At 34.8% G+C, this 25,017-nt stretch overlaps 2 protein-coding genes across 2 annotated transcripts; one reads left to right on the top strand and one right to left on the bottom strand.

Moving 5' to 3' along the window:
* Nucleotides 1-2,415: 2,415 nt before the first annotated feature.
* LOC121799180 (DNA replication complex GINS protein SLD5-like) lies at nt 2,416-5,847 on the bottom strand. Its single transcript, XM_042198524.1, has 6 exons — nt 5,621-5,847; nt 4,053-4,175; nt 3,852-3,934; nt 3,675-3,784; nt 2,837-2,912; nt 2,416-2,750 (listed from the first exon to the last, which is right to left on the bottom strand). Exons 1-6 carry the CDS (start codon nt 5,789-5,791, stop codon nt 2,651-2,653), a joined length of 663 nt encoding a protein of 220 aa, XP_042054458.1. The 5' UTR covers nt 5,792-5,847; the 3' UTR covers nt 2,416-2,650.
* A 16,739-nt stretch (nt 5,848-22,586) lies between these two features.
* LOC121801514 (transcription factor bHLH148-like) lies at nt 22,587-24,425 on the top strand. Its single transcript, XM_042201019.1, has 3 exons — nt 22,587-22,787; nt 23,352-23,960; nt 24,197-24,425. Exons 2-3 carry the CDS (start codon nt 23,397-23,399, stop codon nt 24,272-24,274), a joined length of 642 nt encoding a protein of 213 aa, XP_042056953.1. The 5' UTR covers nt 22,587-22,787; nt 23,352-23,396; the 3' UTR covers nt 24,275-24,425.
* Nucleotides 24,426-25,017: the final 592 nt, after the last annotated feature.

The following is a 25,017-nucleotide window of genomic DNA, read 5'->3' as shown; positions in this document are numbered from 1 at the left end:
TTTTATTTTTGTTTTAGCTTTTTCTGTTGATTTTTTTGTTCATTTCGATGAACGTGAAGTGATAATAAGAATATTTCACAATAAAAATAAGAACTATTAATTGAATATGGATTCGTTAATTTGGTTCAAAATCCAATTGCGTTAGGATGAAAATAAATATTTTCAATTCGTCATACGCTATAGTTTATACAGTACTAGTTTTTGATTCCTATTATTCCTATCCTTTTCAATGTTATATATATATACACGTGATTTGTCTAAAAAATTAGAGTAATATATCTCACGAAGATATTACTCTCCTTATATCAAAGATTACAATGAAAAATACAAATTCATTGTACGAAAAAATAATTGATCAATTGTAATTTCCTCGAATTCCTCATTGGTTCGTCACGGGCGGTTGCTAGATGCTCGTTTTTTTTTGAGGCGTTGGAGCCACATATGTATGTTTAGAAGATTATGGGATATTCGGAGTAAGATCAATTGCCCTATGTTTGCTTTATGGCCTTTTGCATGGCTGATAGGTCATTAAAAACTAAACATACAACTAGGCCTTTTGCATGGCTGATAGGTCATTAAAAACTAAACATACAACTAGGGAGGTCAATCTAGCCCGAAACCTGCAGGTCGATCCGAATAACCCGGTAAAATCATAGGATTAGGGCCATAAAATCTCAACCCAGATACAAAATATGGCTACATGGGTTGATCCGTTTGGGTCTGCGGGTTGGCCCGGGTGGGTTGCGGGTTAGCCCATGGGTTACGCATTTAAAATAAAAATATAATTAAAATTTTGGTTGATATTCTTACATGAAGTATATATGGTAATTACAATATTAAATGCAACATTTATATGAAGTATATATGATAATTATGTTTTCTCTCTCAAATTGAAAGTTAGTGTTATATGAAATATAGATATTATTAATATTTACTCATATTAAACGCCGCATTAAGTTTTTCCTCTCGAAGACAATCATTGAAGCTTAAAAAGTTATTGATGTAGAAAAACGTCATTCAACTCTATAGAGTTTATCTATACTATCTTTTTTGAACTACTTAGAATTTATTTTTTGGGTATACAAAAGAATGTCATTCAACCCCTTTGAAATGCATAATTTCCGTTTAATTGTGTCGGATTCACGTGTGCTACTAATTAGCGATATGTTTATGTATTTTGTTTCAATTTTCAATTGCTATTATTTTTTTACTCTTGATCACTTTGATAATACTTTACTATTTGCGACAATCTTTTTTTTTATAAGTTAGAATATTGGATTGGATAGAAAGTAACACATAAGATAAGATCACTTTAAACCCGAATAGCCCGTGGGTTAGCTCGAAACCCGAAGATTTAGGGTTATGGCCGAAAATTTATAACCCGAAAAAGTTACAACCCATATAACCCGCACCCAAATAGCCCTACAACCCGAGTGGGTTGGCCCAAACCCGAGCGGGTTAGCCCAATTGACATCCCTTCATACAACAACTTGACAAAATCAATACACAAATTCTCTAAATAAATTAAGAAAACAAAGTCAAAACTTAAAGAAAAGGCTCACCAACCTCCAAAACTTAACATAAGATTTTGTGCAAATTATAGCGTACGTGGTACTATATGTCTATATTCCTCAACAAAAAAGGACTCTTTTCGAAACCTCAGTCGACTAAATCAAATTCTAAAAGTGGACAATTTTGATTGAGTTATGTCAAAATATCTCTTTTGCTAGTGTAAAAATATAAAAAACATAAATATATAAATAAAATATATAATGATTTTTTGCTCTACAGTATTTTTTAATCTTTATACACCCTAAAAGAAGTTCATGACTAAAAGTCTTCTAAAAGCTTCACTATCGTGAATTGCTGATAAAATCAATATAGGACTAAAGCGCTTCGCATTTGTGAATTTTATACACAATCCGTGTCTCTGAAATTTTGTCACATTTCATTTTCTACACTCGGTTTAGAAAAATAATAATAAATAGCTAAAGTGGAGAGAGGCTAAAGTAAAAGAGAGAATAACGTAGACGAAAGTCTTCTCCACGTTATTCTCACTCTTACTTTACCCTTTCTCCACTTTATCTATTTATTTCATTTTTCCAAAATGGGTGAAAAAAATGAAATGTGACAAATTTTCAGGGACGGAGGGGTTACAATATAATAGTACTATTATTAATTCACGCTTATGGATAATTTTGGTCATGAATTGTAAGGAAATTAACATCAATTTAGGTCTCATTAGACAAAACAAGATCAATTCATGGCTCACTTAAAAATTAAAATATCCGTGATTGTGAATTATTATAAGTAATTATAAATGTAAAATGTTAAGAGTGGCTCTTTTAGTTCACCCATTTTGATCTTGTGACTCACATTAAACTACATTTATAAAAATAAACTAGATTGGAGCCATTCAGAGGCAACCATCCAATAAAACAAACCTTAGATTTAATCCAACTAAATAACACGTGCCCGAATCTTGAACGGTATCTAATTCATAAGTATTTCATACGTTACAGCCGATCACAAAGACAAAAACACAGGTGCAACGACAAACAAATGCCATTGCACAAGAACTGGATGCATTCTTCTTGTCCTTGCAATCTAACATCCTCCTTCACTATCACACACAGCTGCGCTTGGGTGGTTAAACGAGATCGACTTGGCCACTCTCGACGAGTGGCTTTATAGACTTGTATGGCAAAGCATACAAATCGTCTGCTTCAATGTTAATAAGCTCCTGTCCACTGTCATGTTTGTGGATTATAGAAATGTAAGGAGCATAGTTACAAAAAGGAATAATTGAGTAAAAAAACTGTAGCTGGTATATTACCCGTCGTCGAGCTGATAGGCTCCCAAGTATTTCTTGCTTCTGCAGACGACATAAGAATCCAGCTGCGGCTCTGGAACTAGCATAGCATGAAGGTGGAAAAGGGGTGTTTAGAATTTCATATCACTTCAAATGGTAGTAGAGTTATTCTATAAGGTGGTGTTCGGTTTCCTAGATAAAATAATACCAAGATACAATCTAGGATAGAGTTGTAAGATTATTTTAGTCATATGGGGTTAGCTATGACTAACTATCCTATGATTATCCATCTAGAATTGAGTTGTGGTATTAAATCTCATGAACCAAACACACTACATATTTAATCCGGGGATACAATCTTGCAAACCGAACAGAGAAGATCATGAAATGAAATGAAAAGAAGTGCGTCGTAAGAAGGATAAATCAACTTATAGTTCCAACCTTTTGGAGCATTTTGCAAAAACTCAGGCCTACTTAGTCAGAAATCCAGTGCCAGAGTCTTTATCCAAACCGGTGATATTTTTTAGAAAAAGTTACTGAAATGACATTGTTTCTTGAGGGGGTGCATAGATACACGAACTTTTGACAACCATGTGAGAAAATAAGAACAATTCAAAGTTCATGTACACAGAGGAGGGACTTTTAGTTCATGTGCAAAATCAAATTTTGGTGAAAGTTTGTGTAGTTAGGCACAATTACCCCTTTATTCTCATTATGATATTTTTGTGCACGTGTTCAAGTCATAAGTTGATGATAACTTATATTCTATAGGAAGGCAGAATGAAGAAATGAAAAGAAGTGCACGATAGGGAAAAACCAAATTAGTTGAAAAAGAGAAGAGTAACATATAAACCATGCTCACCCATGTCATCTTCTTCACTTGCTGCAGATTGCCTCAAATGGGACTGGTATTGATCTGGCAATCTAGAGAGAACAGACTGATCCAGATGATGCTTTATGTCACCAGCAAACCTGCACTTAAACGTTAGAAACAGATACTTCTACGAGCAAGACTCATCACTAGAGGGAAACAACTCACCTTGAAGCAAACTTCTGTTCCTGCTTAGAAAGCCTATTCCATTCTTCCGCAGTTTTCTGTATATGAAAGACGTATTTTTCAATCTGCATCAAGAGAACAACAATGTTAGTCGAGAAGCATGTCATTTATTGTCGAGTGATAGATGAACCACATTCTTCTGAACAGACAGAGTTTCTAACTAAGGCGTGGCCGAAGTTTCACCTTTTGAAGACGAGTGCGAAGATAAGATCTCAACAAGAACATGGTCCTGTCCAAGTCAATCTGGTAAAGAGATACTGTTAGTGGATCAACACCATCGTTGATGTAATCTTCCACCATTTCTTCCTGAAAAAATGTGAAGTAAAGGCCGATAATTTATCAGTGCAAACCAACATCCACAGAAGACGGGTGGATATTCCCCAACAACTCACAAATTTAAGTAGAAACAGATTACTTCCATATCTCGTATCCAAAATATGAATCATTTACTCAAACAATTTCATTTCAAAGATTAAACAACTTTTCTCTCAAACGAATGGTTATGCTTGCATGAAAAGAAGCTGATTACTCAAGGCAAGCATAATGATATATAGCGAAGAAATTGTTTCATTCCACATCTCATAACCAGAATATGAATGATTTGCAAAGCAAACATACATCAGTGTTTCAAGATTCAACAACCGTCCTCTCAAACAAATGGTTATATTTGCAAGAAAAGCAAGTTTGCCACTTGATGCGAGCAGAATGACTTTAGTATCAAGCAGAAATCGATCATATCAAAATTATGAATTATTTGTATAAAACCATACATAATTGATTTCAAATTTCAAGAATCAATGACCATTCTTTCAAACCGATGGTTATATTTGCAAGAAAATTAAGTTTATTACTCAATTGCAAGCAGACAGATATGGTAAGTAGAAATTGATTCATCACATATCTCTACCCAAAATATGAGTGATTTGCACATCAACCACACACCACTGCATTTCATATTTCAACCGATGGTTATATTCATTCGCAAAGCAAGTTTATCACTCAATGCAAGCTGATTAATGATATTAGTATTAAGTCGAAATTGATTCATTCCATATCTCATATCCAAAGTAGGAATCAGATGCACACAAAACATATCATTTATTGATTTCAAAATGCAATATTAGCTCATTCAAAAAAATGCTTTAACGTTATGCAAGAAATCAAGTTTGGAAATAATTCCCACAAATGTCCAAAACATTAGATGTTTAGCAAGGAAAAGATTTTGAGTTATCAACTTGTCATCTGCGATTCTGCAAGAAAAAGTTCAATCTACATATACAGTTTTCAACAAGCACTACAAACACAGTTTTTCTGTTCAATAGAATTTCAGGTACGGACAGTGTTGATTTTAAAAATTCCATTTTATAGCATAGATCAAGCAGAAAAGCGCTAAATTTACACTGAACACAATCAATTAGCAAACTAAATTGATACTTCGTTAGTGATAAAAATAGCGTTCATTTTCATCCAAAAATATAATCTTTCGAAAAGGAAATTCAATTGAAACAGTCAGAATCACACGAAATCATGACCGCAAACCGATTAGTAGACGAAAGAGCAAAATACAAGTACAAAAACTCCACTAATTTCAGTTAACAAAACCTTCAACCCTAGCGCCCAGATTAAAATCACAAATCCACTGAAAATTAACCACAACAAAAGTAGTACTACCTATTACCAATGAAATTAAGCTACAAAAAGCTTTCAAAATCGGCAATTGCGCCTGGAATTATTGAAGAGTTATCGCTCACCATTAATTGGATCTGCTGGCGCGATCTCTGCACCAAATCAGCGGCGTAATTGAGAATCTCCGGCGCTGCTTTCTCGTTCCGCCACGCGCTCTTCAGCAGCTCGGCGTCGGTGGTCGACATCAACGACTCGTAGTCGTCGGCAGCAGAGCTTTCTCCTGCACCTGAATCCATAGAATAAAATCTCTTCTTCCTCCAACAAAACAAATTGTATGTTCTTTTCTGCTTTCTTTCTAAATTATGTTGGATTAAATGAAAGGTGAAAAGAGGGGAATGGGAATAGAAATGGCGCCAAAATTGTGATGATCAGCGACCGTTGGATTGAGTTCCAGGGATTAATGGTGGAGATCCCCTTTTGTGATTCAACGTATCTAGTATTTTTAATTGAATCGGCAATAATAAATTATCCTATAAAAATAGTAAAAAACCAAATGTAAGATTTGATGAACCTCTCTCGTGTCTAATGATCAAATTTTGTATTTTTAATGTTATACTCCTACTTAATTTTAAAATAAATTATTACTCCATATTTCCTAAAAATAGAAATCTTAGGTATGGATAATTCATTATATTCACTTTAGAGTAAAAGTCAATTTTGGTCATAAACATATGACTGAAATACGAATTTGGTCTAAAACATTCACTTTTTGAAAAGCAGGTTCATAACAAATAAAAATGTTGCCAAAGTAGTCCTTTTTTAACGGCTCCATTAAAAAACTAATGGTCAACGCTTATTAACCACATTTTGCGGCTTCGTTAAAATTCTCTCCCGCCGGCGAAATTCAGCCCCTCCACCGCTACCGTTGTGGCGCCGCCAGTTCTCTTTCTCACGCTTATCCTCTCTATCTCCTCAATCCCCACCAATCCACTCTCTTTTCTGTCTCAATTCCAGCGGCCGCCTCCGTCTGTCGTCCGTCCGCTCTTTTCCTCCGTCGTAGCCAACGTGTGATGGCACCTTACCGTCACCCTCACACTGTTCCAAATCTGCCTTCCTCTCTTTCTCTCTTTCCGTTAAGGCTTTCCCTTGTCTTTCTCATTCGTTTCCCTGCTCACTGCTACACCCTCTCGGTCATGCCCCTGTGCAATCAGCACAGCCACTTCCAAGCTCGCTCTCTCTTCGTGACGATTAGCCGGTGTGGAGCTGCTGCTTCCATGAAGATTCGCAGCTCACCGTCGAGTGGTTCCTCCATACTGGGCTGCTTCCACCGTCGTCAGAAAATGATTGTTAACTCAACAATCGAGACTCATGGGAGTCAGAAAATGGGTGTTTAGCTTTGAAGGGTGATTTTGCTAGGCGATTTCTTCATAGGGGTTTCGATAGTGAATTGGAAGAGAATTTTGGGAATTGAGGTAGTGTGTTCTTGCAGAAAAAATTAGGGTTCTTGAGATGAACGGGAAGAAGAAAGAAAGGTGGTTTGTACTAATTAAAATTCACTAATACAGTCAAAATATCACTAATCAGAAGTTGACCGTCAGTTTTTGACGGAATCATAAGAAAAGGACCACTATGACAAGAATTTCATTTTTTTATGGACCCGTTTTTCAAAAAGTGAATGTTTTGGACCAAATTCGTATTTCAGCCATATGTTTAGGACCAAAATTGACTTTTACTCGTTCACTCTATTAAGATTCTTTGAATGCACAAGATATGGAAGGATTAATCTCACAACTCACGAGTGGAACCACAAAAGAAAACTCTCACAAAACACTAAGAACACTTTGAATTCATATAAGAACACTGAAATCTTCCCCGACTTTACAACACATAACTGAAGATTCCGATTCAACGTCGACACTCACAAGAAAATTCAAGGGTGTACTTTGTTAGGAGATTTTTCTTTCAACGCTCACTCAGAGAATAAAGGAGATTATCAGAAAAGCCGATCTCACAGACAGAAATAAAGAGAGTGCCAGAGAAAATTTTAGAGAGAAGGTGATGCAGCTCTAATAGTAAATGTCGACGACTCCGAAAACGGACTGAAATCGTTCTGTGTCAGAATGACTTAAAATTCACATAGTGTTCGCAAATCAAGCTTATAAATCAAAGTCATCATGACATCGTTGCGATGATGAACGATGGGTTTAGCCATCTAATATCATTCAAGGGTCAAAAAGATACTCCCTCCATTTACCATTTTTGATTATCCATGAAAAATAGAGCACATTCAAAAAAGAAAACTTTTCAACAACTTTTCTCTTACTTTTTTCTCTTCTCTCTTACTAATAATATGGACCCCACATTCCACTAACACTACTTCTCTCTTAATTTTTTCCCCTCTCCCTTACTTTACCAATTCTACATTAAAATCCGTGTCATTTACAATGTGTCTTATTTTTCGTAGACAGAGGAAGTAATATTTAGGGTTTCTTTGATTTTCTCTCAGTTTAGTCATTTACCATACGTTTTTGCGCCAAAGGTGTAGAGTTCTCATCAAAGAGAAAGCACAAAACATGTGAGATCACATGTGAATGAATTGAGAGAATAACTGAGAGATGATAAGTAACTTAAGTGACTCCTTGAGAGCATCTCCAGTAAGACTGGACGTCAAATAGCCCTTACATAGCCTTCACACTGCCACATCATCAGCACTACAATTCTCCTGCCACATCAGCTTGCCACATCAACTGGACATCAAATAGCCCTCGCATAGCCTTCACACTACCTATCCACATCACTAATAACAATTATATAATTTAATTTACACTCGTATCAACATACGGAATTTAATTTACGAGACAAATACGGAAAATTCGAATAATAATATTAAAACATAAAAATTACATTAATTTTTAAAAACAAGTACAATAATTTTAAAAAAAATACAAAAATTAAAAAGTACATTAATTTAAAAAAGTAAAACAAAATCACTCCTCGCCGCCGTCCTCGTCTCTGTCGTCGCCCAGCGCTTCTTCACCGTCGTCGCCGCCGCCTCCGTCGCCACCTATGCCGCGGCTATTCCCGCCGCCTCCGTAAAACAAAATTTTTTTATTTTTTTTTTTAAATCTGACGCCGGTTTGACGCCGAATAGGGGTCCTACAATGGCGCCGTGAGGATCGGCGTCGGAACCGGCGTCATCGCGCGAATAGGCATGGCCACGCCGATTTTGACGCCGATTTCGCCGACGCCAGTTCCAATGGTTTGGCGTCAGAACCGGCGTCGGCAAAAAATCGGCGTCGCGATTTTGACGCCGGCATTGGAGATGCTCTGATAAATGCCTCACTCATCAACGGACGCAAATCACGATCCCATGTGGACCGAAAACGGCACGTAGAGGCAATTAGATGGGTTTCCAGGATTGGGAGGAAGGTCAAATTGAGTTGGGCCGAACATATGAGCAAGAATAAAATTAAAAATAATTAATCATATGATAATTAATTAGTACACAAAATTAAACTAAAACATATTCAATTCAAACTAAATAAAAATTATTTGAAGGCACTGGTTATGGAGTGATTATAATCTTCAGAGAAAATTACAACTTTTAATTTAGAATAACACTTTTTAAGTTCAAGATATTAGCATCCAGTGGATACATACATTTTATTTTCCAAGTATAGAAATGGGTTAAATTTATCCGATAGCTAGCAGCCATAATTCTATACTGGAATGTAGCTTGACATCTTAGTATTTAGAGCACCCATGACCGTGCTCTTGCCAGCGAGCACGGTTGTGGGCCCAGCCCCACTTTTTCTGTCTGCTCTTAGGCAAGAGCACAACACCCACAACTATGCTCTTCCGGTTTAAATAAAAACATTTCCATAATATTAAAATTCATTAAAAAATTAATTTATATTACAAATTACAAATAAAATAAAAAAGACATAATTAAAATCCTAAAAATTAAAAATTACATAATTAAAATCCTAAAAAATTAAAAATTACATAATTAAATTCGTAAAATTAAAAAACCCACTACGCGTTGCCGAATTTCGCCCACATGTGTTTGATTAGGTCTTCTTGTAGCTCAACGTGGGTTCGGGTATCGCGCATTGTGTGCCTTGTTTCGATCCTCTCACCCACCGTCGTATGCACACTTCGGCGTGGGGGAGACCTCACGCTTGAGCTTTCGGCTTCATCCTCGTCGTAGAAGCTAGCCGCCCTCGGTCCTTCGTCGGCTATAATCATGTTGTGTGAGATAATACACATGTACATGATGTCGGCGATATTATTCAAGTACCACAGCCGAGCCGGGGCATTCACAATGTTGAATCGGGCTTGAAGGACCCCAAAGGCTCTTTCGACGTCTTTCCGTGTGGACTTTTGACGCTGCGCAAAAAGAACCCGTCTCGGGTCTTGCGGGTTGCTGAGCGTCTTCACGAAAGTCGACCACCTTGGGTAGATACCATCGGCGAGATGGTAACCCATGTGGTATGTATTTCCGTTGACGGTGAAGTCGATCACCGGTGCTACACCATTCAACACATAATTGAAGAGGGGTGAAGAATAGAGCACGTTCAAGTCGTTGTTGGATCCGGCAATGCCGAAATATGCATGCTAAATCCATAGGCGGTAGTCGGCGACCGCTTCAAGGATAAGTGTTGGGCCGCCGCATTTGTGGCCGCTTAAGTGTTGCCCCCTCCAAGCAGTCGGACAATTCTTTCACCTCCAATGCATGCAGTCAATGCTGCCAAGTATTCCGGGAAAGCCATGGACTAATTCGTGAAGACGAAGCAACCGTTGGCAATCATAGGTGGTGGGTGCCCGAAGGAATTCATCACCGAAAGCTGCACGAACGCCCTCGCAAAAAATTTTTAAGACAAAGGATTCCAGTGGACTCACCGACATGCAAATACTCGTCGAAGAGGTCGGCTGTCTGCCCAGTAGCGAGTTATCGGATGGCACACGTACACTTCTGCAACGCCGAGATACTTTGCCGACTGGCTGCATCTGGACCTGTTTGGAAGAATTCAACACGAGCGGACAATGTGTTGACAATACGCATAAACAAGCGCTTTGACATGCGAAAATGGCGCCTGAAGTAATCTGCCGGAAACCGCGGCTGTCGGCAAAATAGTCGGCAACGAGCCTTTCGTGGGCTCCCTCCCGGTCACAATGGATGTAGCGGCGAGTTGACCTAGTTGGTTGAGGAGGAGGGGCGGGGGTATTCGCTGCGACATATGCTTCATAAGCGACGCGATGTTGTTCGTAGTATTCTTGTTCTTCGGCTTCCGCAATGAGATGGGTGAAATCCATTTGAGGTTTTGAGTGAGAGATGAAGGTGTAGATAAGTTGTATGAAAAATATGAATGAGAGATGATTTGATGTGAAAAATGGATGATGAATGTGTGTATTTATAGATGATTTTGGGGAAAAAAATAAAAAAATACAGAAAAACGGGCAAAAAACGGGCATTGTTTTGGGATTGGGAAAATATTTTTTTTGGTATTATTTTCGATTTTTAAAAAAAATAAAAAGATTTTCCAACGGATATGTCGTTGGCCAATCACACGCTGCCACGTCGCCTGCTCGCTGGCACGGACGTGCTCGATGCATCGAGCAGCGCCGTGCCAGCGGCGCGAGCGCAGCGGCGGACAACGTCTTCCGTGCCGCTGGCACGCCGTCCGTCCACCGATGCAGATGCTCTTAGTAGCTAAAATATAGTACTCCCTCCGTCCCAAGCTACTCGCACTTATTTCCTTTTTGGGCGTCCCAAGTTACTTGCACTCTTTCCATTTTTAGTAAAAATTTTCACCTACAGCCATCATTTTTGACTTTCCTATACACTCATTCCTTAATCTCCGTGCCGAAAAGGAAATGAGCGAGTAGCCCGGGACGGAGGGAGTAGTAATTTTTTTCCAATAATTTTGTCACATCGACTCTCCATCATGCATTGATCATAACTGATATTGTAGAATTCAGTAATCAAATACAAATCCCATTAAAAAGGAGGAAGAAGAACTTTATCGAAAAAAAGGAAGAAGAAGAAGTGTAGTATTTACTTTGAATGACATGACTCGTTTTAGAGATCTATCAGATTCTTCTTTAATGGTGTTTGTTGATATTAAATTTCGGGCAATTCCTATCTAATCTTTACTGTTTTTTATAATATTAGCACTCATATTACACTTTTTTCTGTACATCCATTGGAGATAGAATATTCTGTCAAAGATACATATTTATAATTACTCCATTATATTATTCATTATGACACGTAGTGAGCTACTAGGCAAACATGGTTAAAGGCCTTGCACACTTGCATACTAGTCTAATGTTTGAAGTTATAAAATAAATAAGAGTGAGACTTATCAATGTTTTTTTGATTAGGCAGATAAGATCCTAAACGCAGAATGACCAAGCTCCATCGTTGCAATTCCATCTGGTACACAACACTCAACCAAGTAGTGTGTTAATGACACGATTTATTGGCAAAAATTAGCTAGAGTGTTTGAATCTCAAGCTCAGACAACCTCATTTATACTATAGACAGGGAAATACAAATTAGTTGGTAAAATGATTATCATTTACTAAATAGGATGACAATCGAGTCATCATAGAGATAAATGAGAAATTATTACTAATCCTTGAAAAACCATCCAAACTTATGGTCCGCACAGAGTGGTGCTATGTGACTATAGTTTTTCAGTGCATAGTTGGATTACCAATTCCACTTCCAAACAACCATCCAAAACAATAATTTTATTACTATTTACAATCCATGAGGTTCACATGTAATTTCATAATGCTGTGATATGAAATGGACCGTTCAAATCTGGCCTCTATAATTCTCATTACATTTCAAGAAAATAATCCCATGCCATATAGGAATGACACATTGACACTTCTACTATCACATACAAGTGAAATTTGAACCAAACTCCAATACTTTAGAGCACCCACAACCGTGCTTTTGCCAATGAGCACAGTTGTGGGCCCGGTGCCACTATTTCTGCATGCTTTTAGGCAAGAGCACAACACCTACAGTTGTGCTCTTACGCAAGGACGAGCACAAGGGTCCCACCATTCTATTATTCAATTTAAATAAAAACATTTCCATAATATTAAAATTTATTAAAAAAACCAAAATAATATTACAAATTACAAATAAAATAAAAAAGACATAATTAAAATCCTAAAAATTAAAAATTACATAATTAAAATCCTAAAAATTAAAAAGTTACATAATTAAAATACTAAAAGTTAAAAATTACATAATTAAAGCTAAAAATATCCCGTGGAAGAAAGATTGCGAATGGAGATGAGAGAATGTAGATGAGAATGGAAATGAGAGAATGTAGATGAGAATTGTGTATAATGGTGTGAATTTTTTGGTGTGAAAGTGGGGGTATTTATAGATGAAAATGTGTATTTTTTGGGGGAAAAAGAATTTAAAAATTAAAAGTGGGTAGAAAAAGGTAGAAAACAGATATATTTTTTTTGGGAAGTGGAAAAATATTTTTTTTATTTTTAATCAGTTTTTAAAATTAAAAACATTTTTAAAAAAAATAAAAAAATTCAAATGCAACGACTATGCCGTTGCCCAATCACGTTCGGCCACATCACCTGCTTGCTGGCACGGACGTGCTCGATGCATCGAGCAGCGCAGTGCCAGCGGCGGACGACGTCTTCCATGCCGCTGGCACAGACGGACGGACACCGTCCATCCCCCGTTGCAGATGCTTTTAGCATTTCACATACTTTCCACTAACTAAATTGATTTTTTAAATCCCATAAAATAGAAAGTGAGTTCAAATTGATTGTGTTGTATCTTTACCAAACTTTAATATTGGACAGGTATCATGTCACATTTTTGAGAAACATTAGTTTTTATTGGTCCACTTAGCAACTAAAAAATCATTATCTCTTCTTAAATTCTTTGCCACAACATAACTTTAACCATTCTGCGCTCTCCACTCTACTTTCCGAAAAAGAAACAACATTAATTTATTGTAACAACTAGCAATTAACGTTAATAAATCGTCCAAAGAGATTAGTGGAGAATATAATTACAATTTCTAATTAATTAACTATCTATCAAACAAAAAAGAGTGGCTTCCATTACATATTGTTGTGGCTGAAACTACAAAGAAGATTCCTTAAATTAAGTTCTTAGTCTTTACGAGTCTATTTCTTAATAATTTAGTTGGTGTTAATTTATTATTTTCTAACACCTTTTTCCCCTATATAAACTGCCCACCTAGGATGCAACATAGCAAGCCTAAACAAAACTTGAGGTTGGTAGAGCTCATATATAGTCTTCTAGAATTTTATATTTTACTAGTACATTTTTATATGATATTAATTAGTAAACATTTCTATGCAATTTTTCTTCTAATGTTGCCTAACAATTGCAGCAGCAATTCTTTTCAGGTGATTATTTACAACAATGACGATGAAGAAAATTTGTGCTATTTTGTTTGTGGCTTCTCTTATTATTGTTGGATTGACTAATGAAGTCAATGCAAAAGTCATAAGCAAGAACAGTAAATTAATGAGCGACTTAGCAGATCGATATACACCTGGAGGACCAACTCCTTGCTACCATTGCATGGGCGATTGGAAAGGCCATCAAGCTCTACAAAACTCGGACTCCGAAGTGAAAGTGAATATCGATAACGATGGATCGGGACGTTGAAGTCGAATATTTAATATATAATATGGTATATTTCAATATAAGTGTGTGTTTAAGTACTTTATACATAATGTATGTAATATAGTTGAGTGCAAGTATGTGTGCATGGCTTGAGAGTTGTTGGTTGTGAGGTAAATGAAAAACTTATGTGAATTGGTAGGTGAAGAGTTTACAAATTCAAAAGGTTTGTAGTGCCGTTTAATTTGGTTTGAACGGTTTTTATTGGATTTTAATCTATAGAAGGAAATATGAAATACATGCTTTGTGTTTATAACTTTTTTTTTATTTTCTGAATCTTTAGTAATTAGTGCGATCTTAGCAACTTGCTTCTTTCATGTATATGTTGTTTTTCATATTTATGGGCACATTGTATATATTTGTGTTATTTCTATATATAGCACTAATTTGATTTCATGGTAGTAGACTAGTAGTAACTTTTTAGATCGAATTTATTGAAATTATTACTCCATAAATATAGCTTATAATTGTCCGTTGTTCACTCAATAGTTTAAGTTAAAGTTATCAATCAACCTAAGCTGATGGATCTTTATGAAACAAACACCAAAAATAATTAATTATCTGTCGTCCACAAAAATTCAAAAAAGTTTCTAGTAAAAAAATGTTGAATGACCAACAAAAGCCTGCCTACCCAATTCCACATTGTTAAAGTAAGGAAGCCCAACTACTATAACACCAGCCCCCCCAAAAAAACAAAATTAACTAAGTTGGCCCAAAAAAAAGGAGGTGACAAAAATGGGTAAGGTCACCTACAATTTTCCTACTCCATTTGGTAATACTACACCACTATAAATTACACAAGTGTATATTATATATATATTTTAAAAATATTCTCAATACAGCTTCACTCCTCTATCTTGTATCTTCTATTCTCTCTACTATTCGCAATACACGTTATATAACATAAATACAATTCTTTTCAATTTAAAAACATAAAAATTTTTTATCTATAAAGTGCAGGTGCTAAAATATACAATTGTAGGTAGAACATACTCACTTCACAATTGAAAATTGAATTGGAGAAAAGAAAATAAGCTACTGGGCCATATCACCCTCTCCTTAAAATATGCTACTGGGCTATATCACCCTCTCCTTTTTTTTTAAGTAGAAAGGATGCTTTGTTGCCTGTTAAAATTATAATCCCCCTCCCATAATAATTATTACTCTTTTTCATTTTAATTCATCCCACAATAATTATCGACATTATTTTTACCATAAATGATATGTAAGTTTCATATTTCATTAACTTACTTCACTCACATTTTATTATAAAAACAATATAAAAAAATGAATCACACATCCCACTAACTTTTTCAACCAACTTTTCTTAAACCCGTGCCCACAATGAGAGTGACAATTATTGTAGGATGGAGGGAGTATTCATTTCAACTCTTTTTATTAAGATACATGGAGTAGTATACTACTAATTAGTTAGTTTTTCTAAAATTTTAGTTACGAGTGGCTTACGATTATTATGAATTAAGTCGATTAAATAACAATCTAACCTAATTAATCAGTTATTTATACACAGTATTCTTCTTTGTAAAAAAAATAGGACATATTGTACTTCATTTATTATCATTTTAACAAAAATACATATGAAAAAAAATGTGTTACTTAAGTTGTTTCACAGACCGATTATATTTAGTGAGACTTATATTTCAATAACTTATTTAATCTATTTTATTTGTATTTCTTAAAATCCGTGCCGAAATTAAATAGAACTTTTATTAGGATACGGGAGAGACTATTGAATAGTAAGTCTAAATAGTAAATACTCCTTATTAAAACTTTAAAGAACGATTTGGAAATATAAATATGCTTTGATGAAATAACGAGAATCCGAATCCAACTTGCCGTTTTGTCACCAAAACTAAACCCACAAAAATAGCATTCACTAACAGAAATATGGTGCATATTTTATGGGCTCAAGCTAGCCAAGGAGCTGGGATATCGGAAGTTAGAGGGGGAGAGTGATAGTCTTGTAGGAGTTTCTATGATTATGAGACGGAATGAAGTGTCTATTAATTGTCGATCCATAGTGCAGAAGGTTTATGGGTTACTCCAAGAGTTTGAAGCAGTAATGATTCACCATGTGCATAGAGAATGAAATTTTTCTGCCGATTTTTTGTCACATTTTGCTTATAGTTTTCAGAGAGGTGTTCATGTTCTTGAGACGCAACCTTTAGGTCTCAGTAGTTGGTTGCTTCATGATAGATTAGGTATTTCATACCCTCGTTAGTTTGTTTTGTTTACCGACCCTTGCCGCTTTTATTTACCAAAAAATAAATGAAGAACATGTAAATAACTATGTAATGGATAGCTCATCAAATATAGTACTACAAAAAATGAATTTTTATGTTTAACTAGTGGGCAAGATTAATCATTAAAACTCTTTCAAAAAAAATTTCCTGAACAAATAAAGAAGATCTCACCCATTTGAATAAAATCATTATCAAATTAATCATAAAACAGAGTTGATGCGAGTTTAGTTTCAGGTGTTATTACAAAAGAAAGATATAGAGTTTTGAGGTGTACCAATCTAATTGTGTATGCATCCTCTTTCTCAAATTTTCATGGTACAATTATTTTGGGCACATCGCATATGTATATAAGCGGTTTAAAATGAGCTAGGCCAACAGAACCTTTCTTATACACAATTTAACTTTTTCACATGCCATATTATTTAATTGGTCGTCCTCACAAGAAAATATTTTAATTTGTTAAGTATGCAGATTATCCACATATTGAGGCACTATTGATATGGACTACTTGGGCCGTTATGGGCTTGCCAAACTATTCCATAATATTTGAATCTAATTTAATCACATATACAGTTACTATTATTTGTCCTTCAAATTTAGACATATGACAAACCATAATTAGCCGATTTTAGCAATAATCAGCCATCTTGTACCATAATATTTAGAGACATAATGTCTCCATGCCATAACACCTGTTTTGGCCATAAGTGTAATTTATATTATGACTAATTTACCCTAACATTAAATATTATTATCTAAATACATATCATTAATTAGAGATAAACTTGAATCATGCATTATTAAAGTAACTGATTTCTAAAAAATTCAAAGGTACGTATTTCATTCTTGTCATATCAATTTAACACTATTATTTAAAAAAATACTAATTTAGTGAACTAATTATTATAGTGTTAATCAACACACTACACAACTAAATCCCTATATATAATTGTAAAATAATTTGATAACTTAAATAGCAACAGTATATTTTTCAAATAAATAGCAATAGTTTATTTAATACTTTTATAGTCTAATTTTTAGTTTTTTCTTTGTCCATTGTGCTGTTCTTTCATAGTTTGTTCTTTTTACGTTAAATCTTTTAAAATATTTTTTCAATGCAATAGCAATGAAATCATTTATTTAATATATGGAATTTTTTTGGAAATTAAATATTTTTCTTATTCAGATTTAAATTTTATAATAACATAATATAGTTATTATGATGAAGCTTCTTCTTTTTTTGCATGATCTTTCTCATGTTATTTTCCTTAGCTTTATTACGTGTAATGTTTTTGTTCAATTGAGCTTGGAACTATAATATTTTTATTAAAAAAATATAATTATATAGCTTTCAAATATTAAATAGATAAATGAAGAACATACGATTATTTTTTTTATTGAGATCTGAGTGTAACATTTCAAAAATTAAAAATCAATAAAATTATTGTTTAATACAATAATAATTGGATGAATCCAATTTTATCATTTTAGTTTATTTTAATGTATCATATATCAACGAATTAATTATGAATTAAAAATATATAGTTTTAGAATGTTAAATATATGAGGTGGAGAGATAAAAGGAATATTATCCAATCATATTTTAAAAAGAATGTAAACACATAGTCATTAAACGATTGAATAAATATGCATAAGCTACATCTATGTCCTTAAATAGGTGTATTTAATAAACACATTAATGCAAGGGTAATACACTACATACATAAAATATAAATTTAATTAAAACTAAAATATATAATATACAACTACAATTTCAACCCCATTATGGCATTGCCATTATGTATTTATGTCTAAAAATTATTTTCCATTAGATTATTACACATGACAAAAGAGAGATTCAGTTAATCTCTCCATCAAACAAAGAACAATACACTCATATTATAAACTTAACAACAATTATGAGAAAAAGAGACATTCACTATTTTTGGAACGAAAGACTCTCTAGCTTTCTCTAACGACGGTGGCGAGGAGAGTTAACATTTCTCGGTCGGCCTTCTTCCGGGAAGAGACGGTGCGTTTCTGTTCCAGATCCGGCGTCGTCTTCTGCTTCAGAAGCTTCATCAACCAGAATTCTTCCCTCGTCACCTTCACCGTTAAGTATTTCTGCATCAACTTGGAATTCTCCTACCATAAGCAAAAACCCCACTATTAAAAAAGCCAAGATTTTCATTTTCGTTGATTTGGAATTTTGGATATATACTGAATTTCAGACCAGTTAGTTTTAACGTTGTGATTTTTGATGTAAGAGAAGTGGTTACAGTTATATATTTATAGTAGTTTGACACTAATATGGAAGAAGAGAAGTGGAGCACTAAAACAAATGCGCCATTTCAATGTGTGGGTAATTAGTGAGTGTGTAATTAACTTTCTTGCTCTTAATCATGTCAAATTGTGGATATGTTTTAACACTTTTTTTAGTGTTTTAGCACTTTTTTTGAGTGTTTTTACAAGTTGTAGGAGTAAATAATAACGTGAGACTCACAGCCAATATAAATCCACAATACTTAATTAAGAGTCTCGTGTGAGACCACCTCAACACAATAATTGATAAGAACTCAAATCCAATAAAATAGAAAAATTATATATATGGGATTTTCATCTTTCTTATGATGAGCTTCCAAAGCAAATCACAGGCAACGAAAAGGTGTCTAAAATTTGCAAAATGAGTTTATATTTTCTGCATATTGTTGAATAATATAAATAGTTTCTTATTAATTAATTATATTGGTAACGATATTGGAGCACTCAAAAATTAATGTGCCTATAATGGCTACATTGGTCAAACCAAAGGCATTGCTGGAAATGGTACATGTTGTGGTGGAGCACTCAAACTTAATTACCAACCAAAAAAAATCTCAAACTTAATTACCAAATTTCCACTGAAGAACATTTTCATACCAATTTAATCCATGGATATGATTATAGATATAAAGGATAAACATATAGGGATAAAAGGTTATTCATGATAGATTTTTTCAAAGTTCAATAAAGTTATTGGGAACAATTATTTATTAAAAATAGTCACTAAGATCATCCTTTTAAACGACCTTGAAAGGATGGAGGATTATCCTCTCATTTATGGAGGAGTTGTGATCACTATTTTGCCGATGTGGGACAAGAAAGGGATTTTCAATTAACCCTTGTAATGTATGATCAGAATGATCATCAGACTTCCATACTAGCAATAAAGAAACTCATCACCAAGACAGAGGAGCTCTGGTATCATGTTAGAAATTAGTCATTCACCCACTTAGAAGGCTTTATAAGAGTATCTCCAACCGTTTACATTATACTTAAATCCATATTCTTAGTGAAAATGTCACATTACATGGTAATTCTACTCATTTACTCTAGTCATTTACATTAAAAAACCTCATCTCCAATGATACTTTGGAGTAGGCAATTAGTTTCAATGATACTCCAAAACCAATCTCATTTTGTATTTTTGAGAAAAAGAGTCAATTTTTGGCTAAAACAAACTCAAATTATTTTTTTAGATTTTGTGAGTAAAAAAGATATAGAAAATATTATTTTAAGTTTGAAATGTCAAATAAAATGATATGAAATGTACGTAGCATGTCAAATAAAATGAAATGCATGAAATTGAAAATTAATTTTAGAACAGAGAATCTATTATACAATATGATCATGTCTATATATATTATCAATTTTTTACATTTTTTATTTACTGTATCTCAATTATACTTTTATACTCCGTATTAAAGATTAGAACAGTATCAATAATGGTTATTTACTTATTTCACTGTAGAGATTTCCTGATATACTATGTATCAAATCATTTGAATAGATCTTTATCAAATTATCCATCGCTATTCAATACAACAACAATTAATTTCCTCAAATTACTAATCTTTCGTGGCATAAATGATAAATCAATCCCATATAATAAATGAAAAATATGTTAGTTGTCTATTAAATATTACAATATGAAAGAAAGCTTACAATATGATGAAAGCTTTTTGGTCGGGGTTTAGATACCCGCATCGAGTATTCGGGTACTCAAATGTGAAACCGAGTTAGGTATCGTGGTGGAGTGGACAATTATTTTTTTCGGGCGCGGGTGCCCGATTTTTTTGGATACAGTAATTAGTGCTTCCCACCCCCTAGTCCTAACTAAGGGTGTCCACTATAAGGCGGACACGCCCAATAGCCCCGCCCCAGTTTTTTGTCCATAGCCCCAGTTTTTTGTCCACAGCCCCAAAATTCTATTTCCGCCACTATAGTGGACACCTCCAATAGCCCCAAATTTTATAATCAAATTTTATTTTAAAATATTTTTAGTTTTAATCAAGTGTAATTTAAATAATTGCAGTGTAAATAACTAGAAAACAAGGTAATTAGGGCCGAATATTCGTTGTATTGCAAACCGGTAAAATTATACAACGAATAATTAATCATATTTCATCGTAAAATTAGACTAAATTTAAATCTAAAAGCGGATCAAAACCTCCATTTTAAACTATCAAAATTGGCAGAACAAATTCTCTCTCCATTTTAAACCTCCATTTTAAACTATCAAAACCTCCATTTTAAACTATCAAAAAAATTTCGCCGCATGCGCCGCGGCTAATGCCCCCACTATAATCGCCGCGCCTATAGGCGCGGCTATGCCCACCCCCGCCGCGTCCTCGCCCCGAACCCGGCGATTCCGCGTCCGCCGCCCCTCCCATCACCCGCCGCGTCCACCCCCGCGGCGGACACCCTTCCCACTATAAGCCGCCCCGCTTCCGCCCCGCTCGCGGCTATAGCCGCGTCCACGTTATAGTGGACGCTCTAAGTGAGGATTTGTACAACAGAATACTGAATTTTTTGAAACGGAACTATGACAAGGATTATAAATAAAATAAGCCGAGATCAACAAATTTTTTTTATAACAATGTACATTTTAACCGTGTTAAACACACAACTTATGATTACATAGATCAACTATTCAAATTACCAAAACATTTGGAACAACCGAACTCTAATTGGTTTCACACATTAATTTGTTACAAGCAAGCACACTGCATGATGCGACATTCGTTCATACCACAAACTTCATTATAATATAATCCTTAAATTTGTGACATTGGCTAGGGTTTATAGATTAACCCTAACGATTACTTGGAGGCTTCTGGTTTGAAAACAATCGATGAGTGTTATTCTCAGGCGCAGAGTCTTCCTCGTCTCCTGTAACGCTGTTGGCCTCGGCCATTTTTCGACGAAAATCAGTCGAGTAACGCCCACCAACACCACCTAATAGCCGACGATTCTTGATAGTATCATCAGATTTCGCTTGATCTTGCATAGCTGCAAGGATCAAGGAAAAGATGAGGATCATGACGACGGGGACGTTTTTCTTCATGATAAGAAGCCAAATCTTAAGAAGGTAAGAGAGGGAATATAGTTTTTAGTTTATTATAGAAAATATCATTGAGGTGAGGTTATAAATAGGTGAAATTTTAGTTACTATTTTATGATATTTATAGTGGCAATGTTACTAGTAATGCCACTATATTACGATAGTATCAGTTAAGTGGAACACTAATTGTAGGAGTATAGTATAAATAATAATAATGGGCCAATTTTTAGACATACTTAGATAGATCGATGGGCCTTATCGGGCTGGTCAGCCGTTGGTTGCTAAGTTGAAACATTAATTAAGATAAGCGACATTATTGTTTTGGGCTTTTAGAAAAAAGCCCAAAATTTGTAAGTCAAAATTAATATGATGTGATATCATCCAGAAATTAAGCATCGAACCCTATTTACTAAATCAAACATTTTTATAAAACTCAATTTTATTTAATCAAACAAGTTAAACAAACACCTTAACGTTAGTTCAACAAATATAGTTAAGATTCAAATAAAAGTAAATGGAGTAGTAATATATTCATTCTTGGTTAAACTATTTCACTCAAAATATGCAAACTAAAACAAAATACAAGTGTTTAATAGGAGTATGTATAATCAATAAAAGTAGTATATAGTAGAAGAGTAATACTCCATTTTTTTTCTGAAAATACGTAAATTAAAATAAAAATTGTATATATATAATCAATAAAAGCAGTGCAAAGTGTATAAAGGAGACGAACATCGCATTTTGCTGAATCATTTTCCGGTTTCCCCGTTAAAGCCTCCTTTACTCCCACTATCCCACCATATCTTCTCCACACCCAACCCTCCCTCACACCACTACTAAAAACTCCATTTTCATTTGTTGTATTGTATAGATACACATATATCTTCCAAATTTCTTTCAACTCCACAGTTGAATCAGTCGGAAAATTTCTTCAGGTGATGATCGATTCGATTATGTTTTTCTGTTTGCATTACTTTCGTTAATTGGAGGATAAATCGGCATTTTTCTCGGAATTAGGTCCTTTTTCAATTCTGGTTGGTTTTTTTGATTTGTTCTCTGTTTCGTATTTGTAATTTGTGAATTCGCGTTTATTGATTTTGATTTTTGTCATCTTTATTTAGTTCAATCGTCGTTTCGTTTTAAAATCTGCTTGGCATTGATTCCGTTTTTTTCATTCTAGGTTTTAGATGATTTTCTGTGATTTGTTACTCTTTTTCGACTTCGTAATTTGTGGATTGCCTTTATTGATTTCGTTTAGCTCAATCATCGTTCCGCATTTGAATCTGCTCGGCGTTAATTCCGTTTTTTCTGCATTCTAGTTTATGCGATGTTTCTATGTGATTTGTTGTTTGTTTGCTCTGTTTCGTATTCGTAATTCATTAATTCGTGATTATTGATTTTGTTTATTTTTTTTATAATCATTAACTTCAATCATCACTCTTTTCTGAATCTACTTGGAATTTGTTCCAACTCAAATAAATTCTTAATTGAATCTGCAGCTCAAATTCTCGAATCACAAATCGAACTATAAAAAGTTGATAAAAATGATGGCATCGCTCATGTCATCATCAAATCCAGCAGCAAATCCCGACAGATCATCAACCAGAAGAAAGAAGAAGAAAATCCACCACAATCCCCAAATCCAACCCGAAACCCCCAAAATCCAATGGAAATCCGACGCTCAGCAGCAAATATACTCCTCCAAGCTGCTCCACGCACTACAGCAGGTCCGGCTCGGCTCATCCGGATCCGAGACGTCATCGGCTCCGCGCCGGGTGCGCGACGCCGCGTACGGCGCCTTGGCCGCGACGGCGCGGGGGCGGACTCGGTGGAGCCGCGCGATCCTGACGAGCCGGCTGAAGCTCAAGTTCATGAAGAAGAACAACATCGCGAAGCGGCAGCGCAAGGTGATGACGGTGATCACCGGCGCCGGGTATCAGCCGCGGAGGAAATCGAAGGTCGCTGTCTTGAGGCTTAAATCTAAGTGCTTGCCGGCGTTTCAGCGGAAGGCGCGGGTGCTGAGCCGGTTGATTCCTGGCTGCCGGAAACAACCGGTGCCGGTGGTTTTGGAGGAGACGGCGGATTATATTGCCGCTCTCCAAATGCAGGTAGGTATACATGCATCTATGTATATATTCAACTACAAATTTAAAAATTTTGGTATAATTTGTGTATTTAGAAGTAATTATCGCCTGATCAATAACACTATGAAATGTGATGTTATTTGTTAATTTCTGGTTCTGGCTGTTGTGATTCATATTGATAGAGAAGCTAATATTTTGATGACGTTAATTTGTGAAATTAATTACACTACTAATATAATGTGGCTGTGGTATTTTTGTAGGTGCGAGCCATGAGTGCATTAGCCGAGCTCCTAACCGGTTCAGGCGCATCTTCTAGCAGCTCGACGCAACTAAGCTAATAAATGTTTTTTTTTTTATTTTCAGATTTTCTGACTATTCGGATATTCTTCCAGCTTATGAATATCCTGAATTCATAATGTGAATTATATTTCTCTGAATTTTGTTTTGGTTTGGATAAACTTTGGAATACGTGGATGAGCATTGTGTCTAGCATAATAAGATAATGATAATGTTAATAATAGTAGTAGTACTACTATTTTAAATGGGGATTAGTAGAATGGCCTATGTGGATTAGGTGAAAGGAATCAGGTTAATCTTCTTTATTCACGTGGTCTCAACTTTTATGTTTCGAGTCTTTATTTGCGTCGAAAACTATTTAACATGACGCCTAATAATTTTAAATGATAAGTAATAAAAAATAAAAATTTCTCAATTATCACAATTCTTCTTTTTTTTTTGGCAAATTACGTAGTACTAATTTGGTAGCTAATTTAAAATATATGGACAAAATGTTAGTTCAAATTTAGACGTTGTCAATTTATCCAACGTTGTTTTGTCCATGTATTTTAAATTGGCTACTATCATACCAACGCTTAATTTGTCATAAAATAGAAGGACGTGGTTATTAAAAAAATTTCATACATTTCGCACTTTGTTTTTCCAAATTTATTTTATTTCAGCTTTCTCCCTCTAATATACAGTTACTTTTAGAATTCATGAAACAACATCTAACAAACTCTCTGAAATTTAATTAGTCAGACATTCTTAATCCCAAGTTAAATGTTTGAAATTCACCCAAACA

Source organism: Salvia splendens, chromosome 4 (genome assembly GCF_004379255.2).
Source record: "Salvia splendens isolate huo1 chromosome 4, SspV2, whole genome shotgun sequence".
NCBI classification, from domain to species: Eukaryota; Viridiplantae; Streptophyta; class Magnoliopsida; order Lamiales; family Lamiaceae; genus Salvia; species Salvia splendens.
Note: the sequence above shows the minus strand (reverse complement) of the source record. Positions and strands in the feature narration are given on the sequence as shown.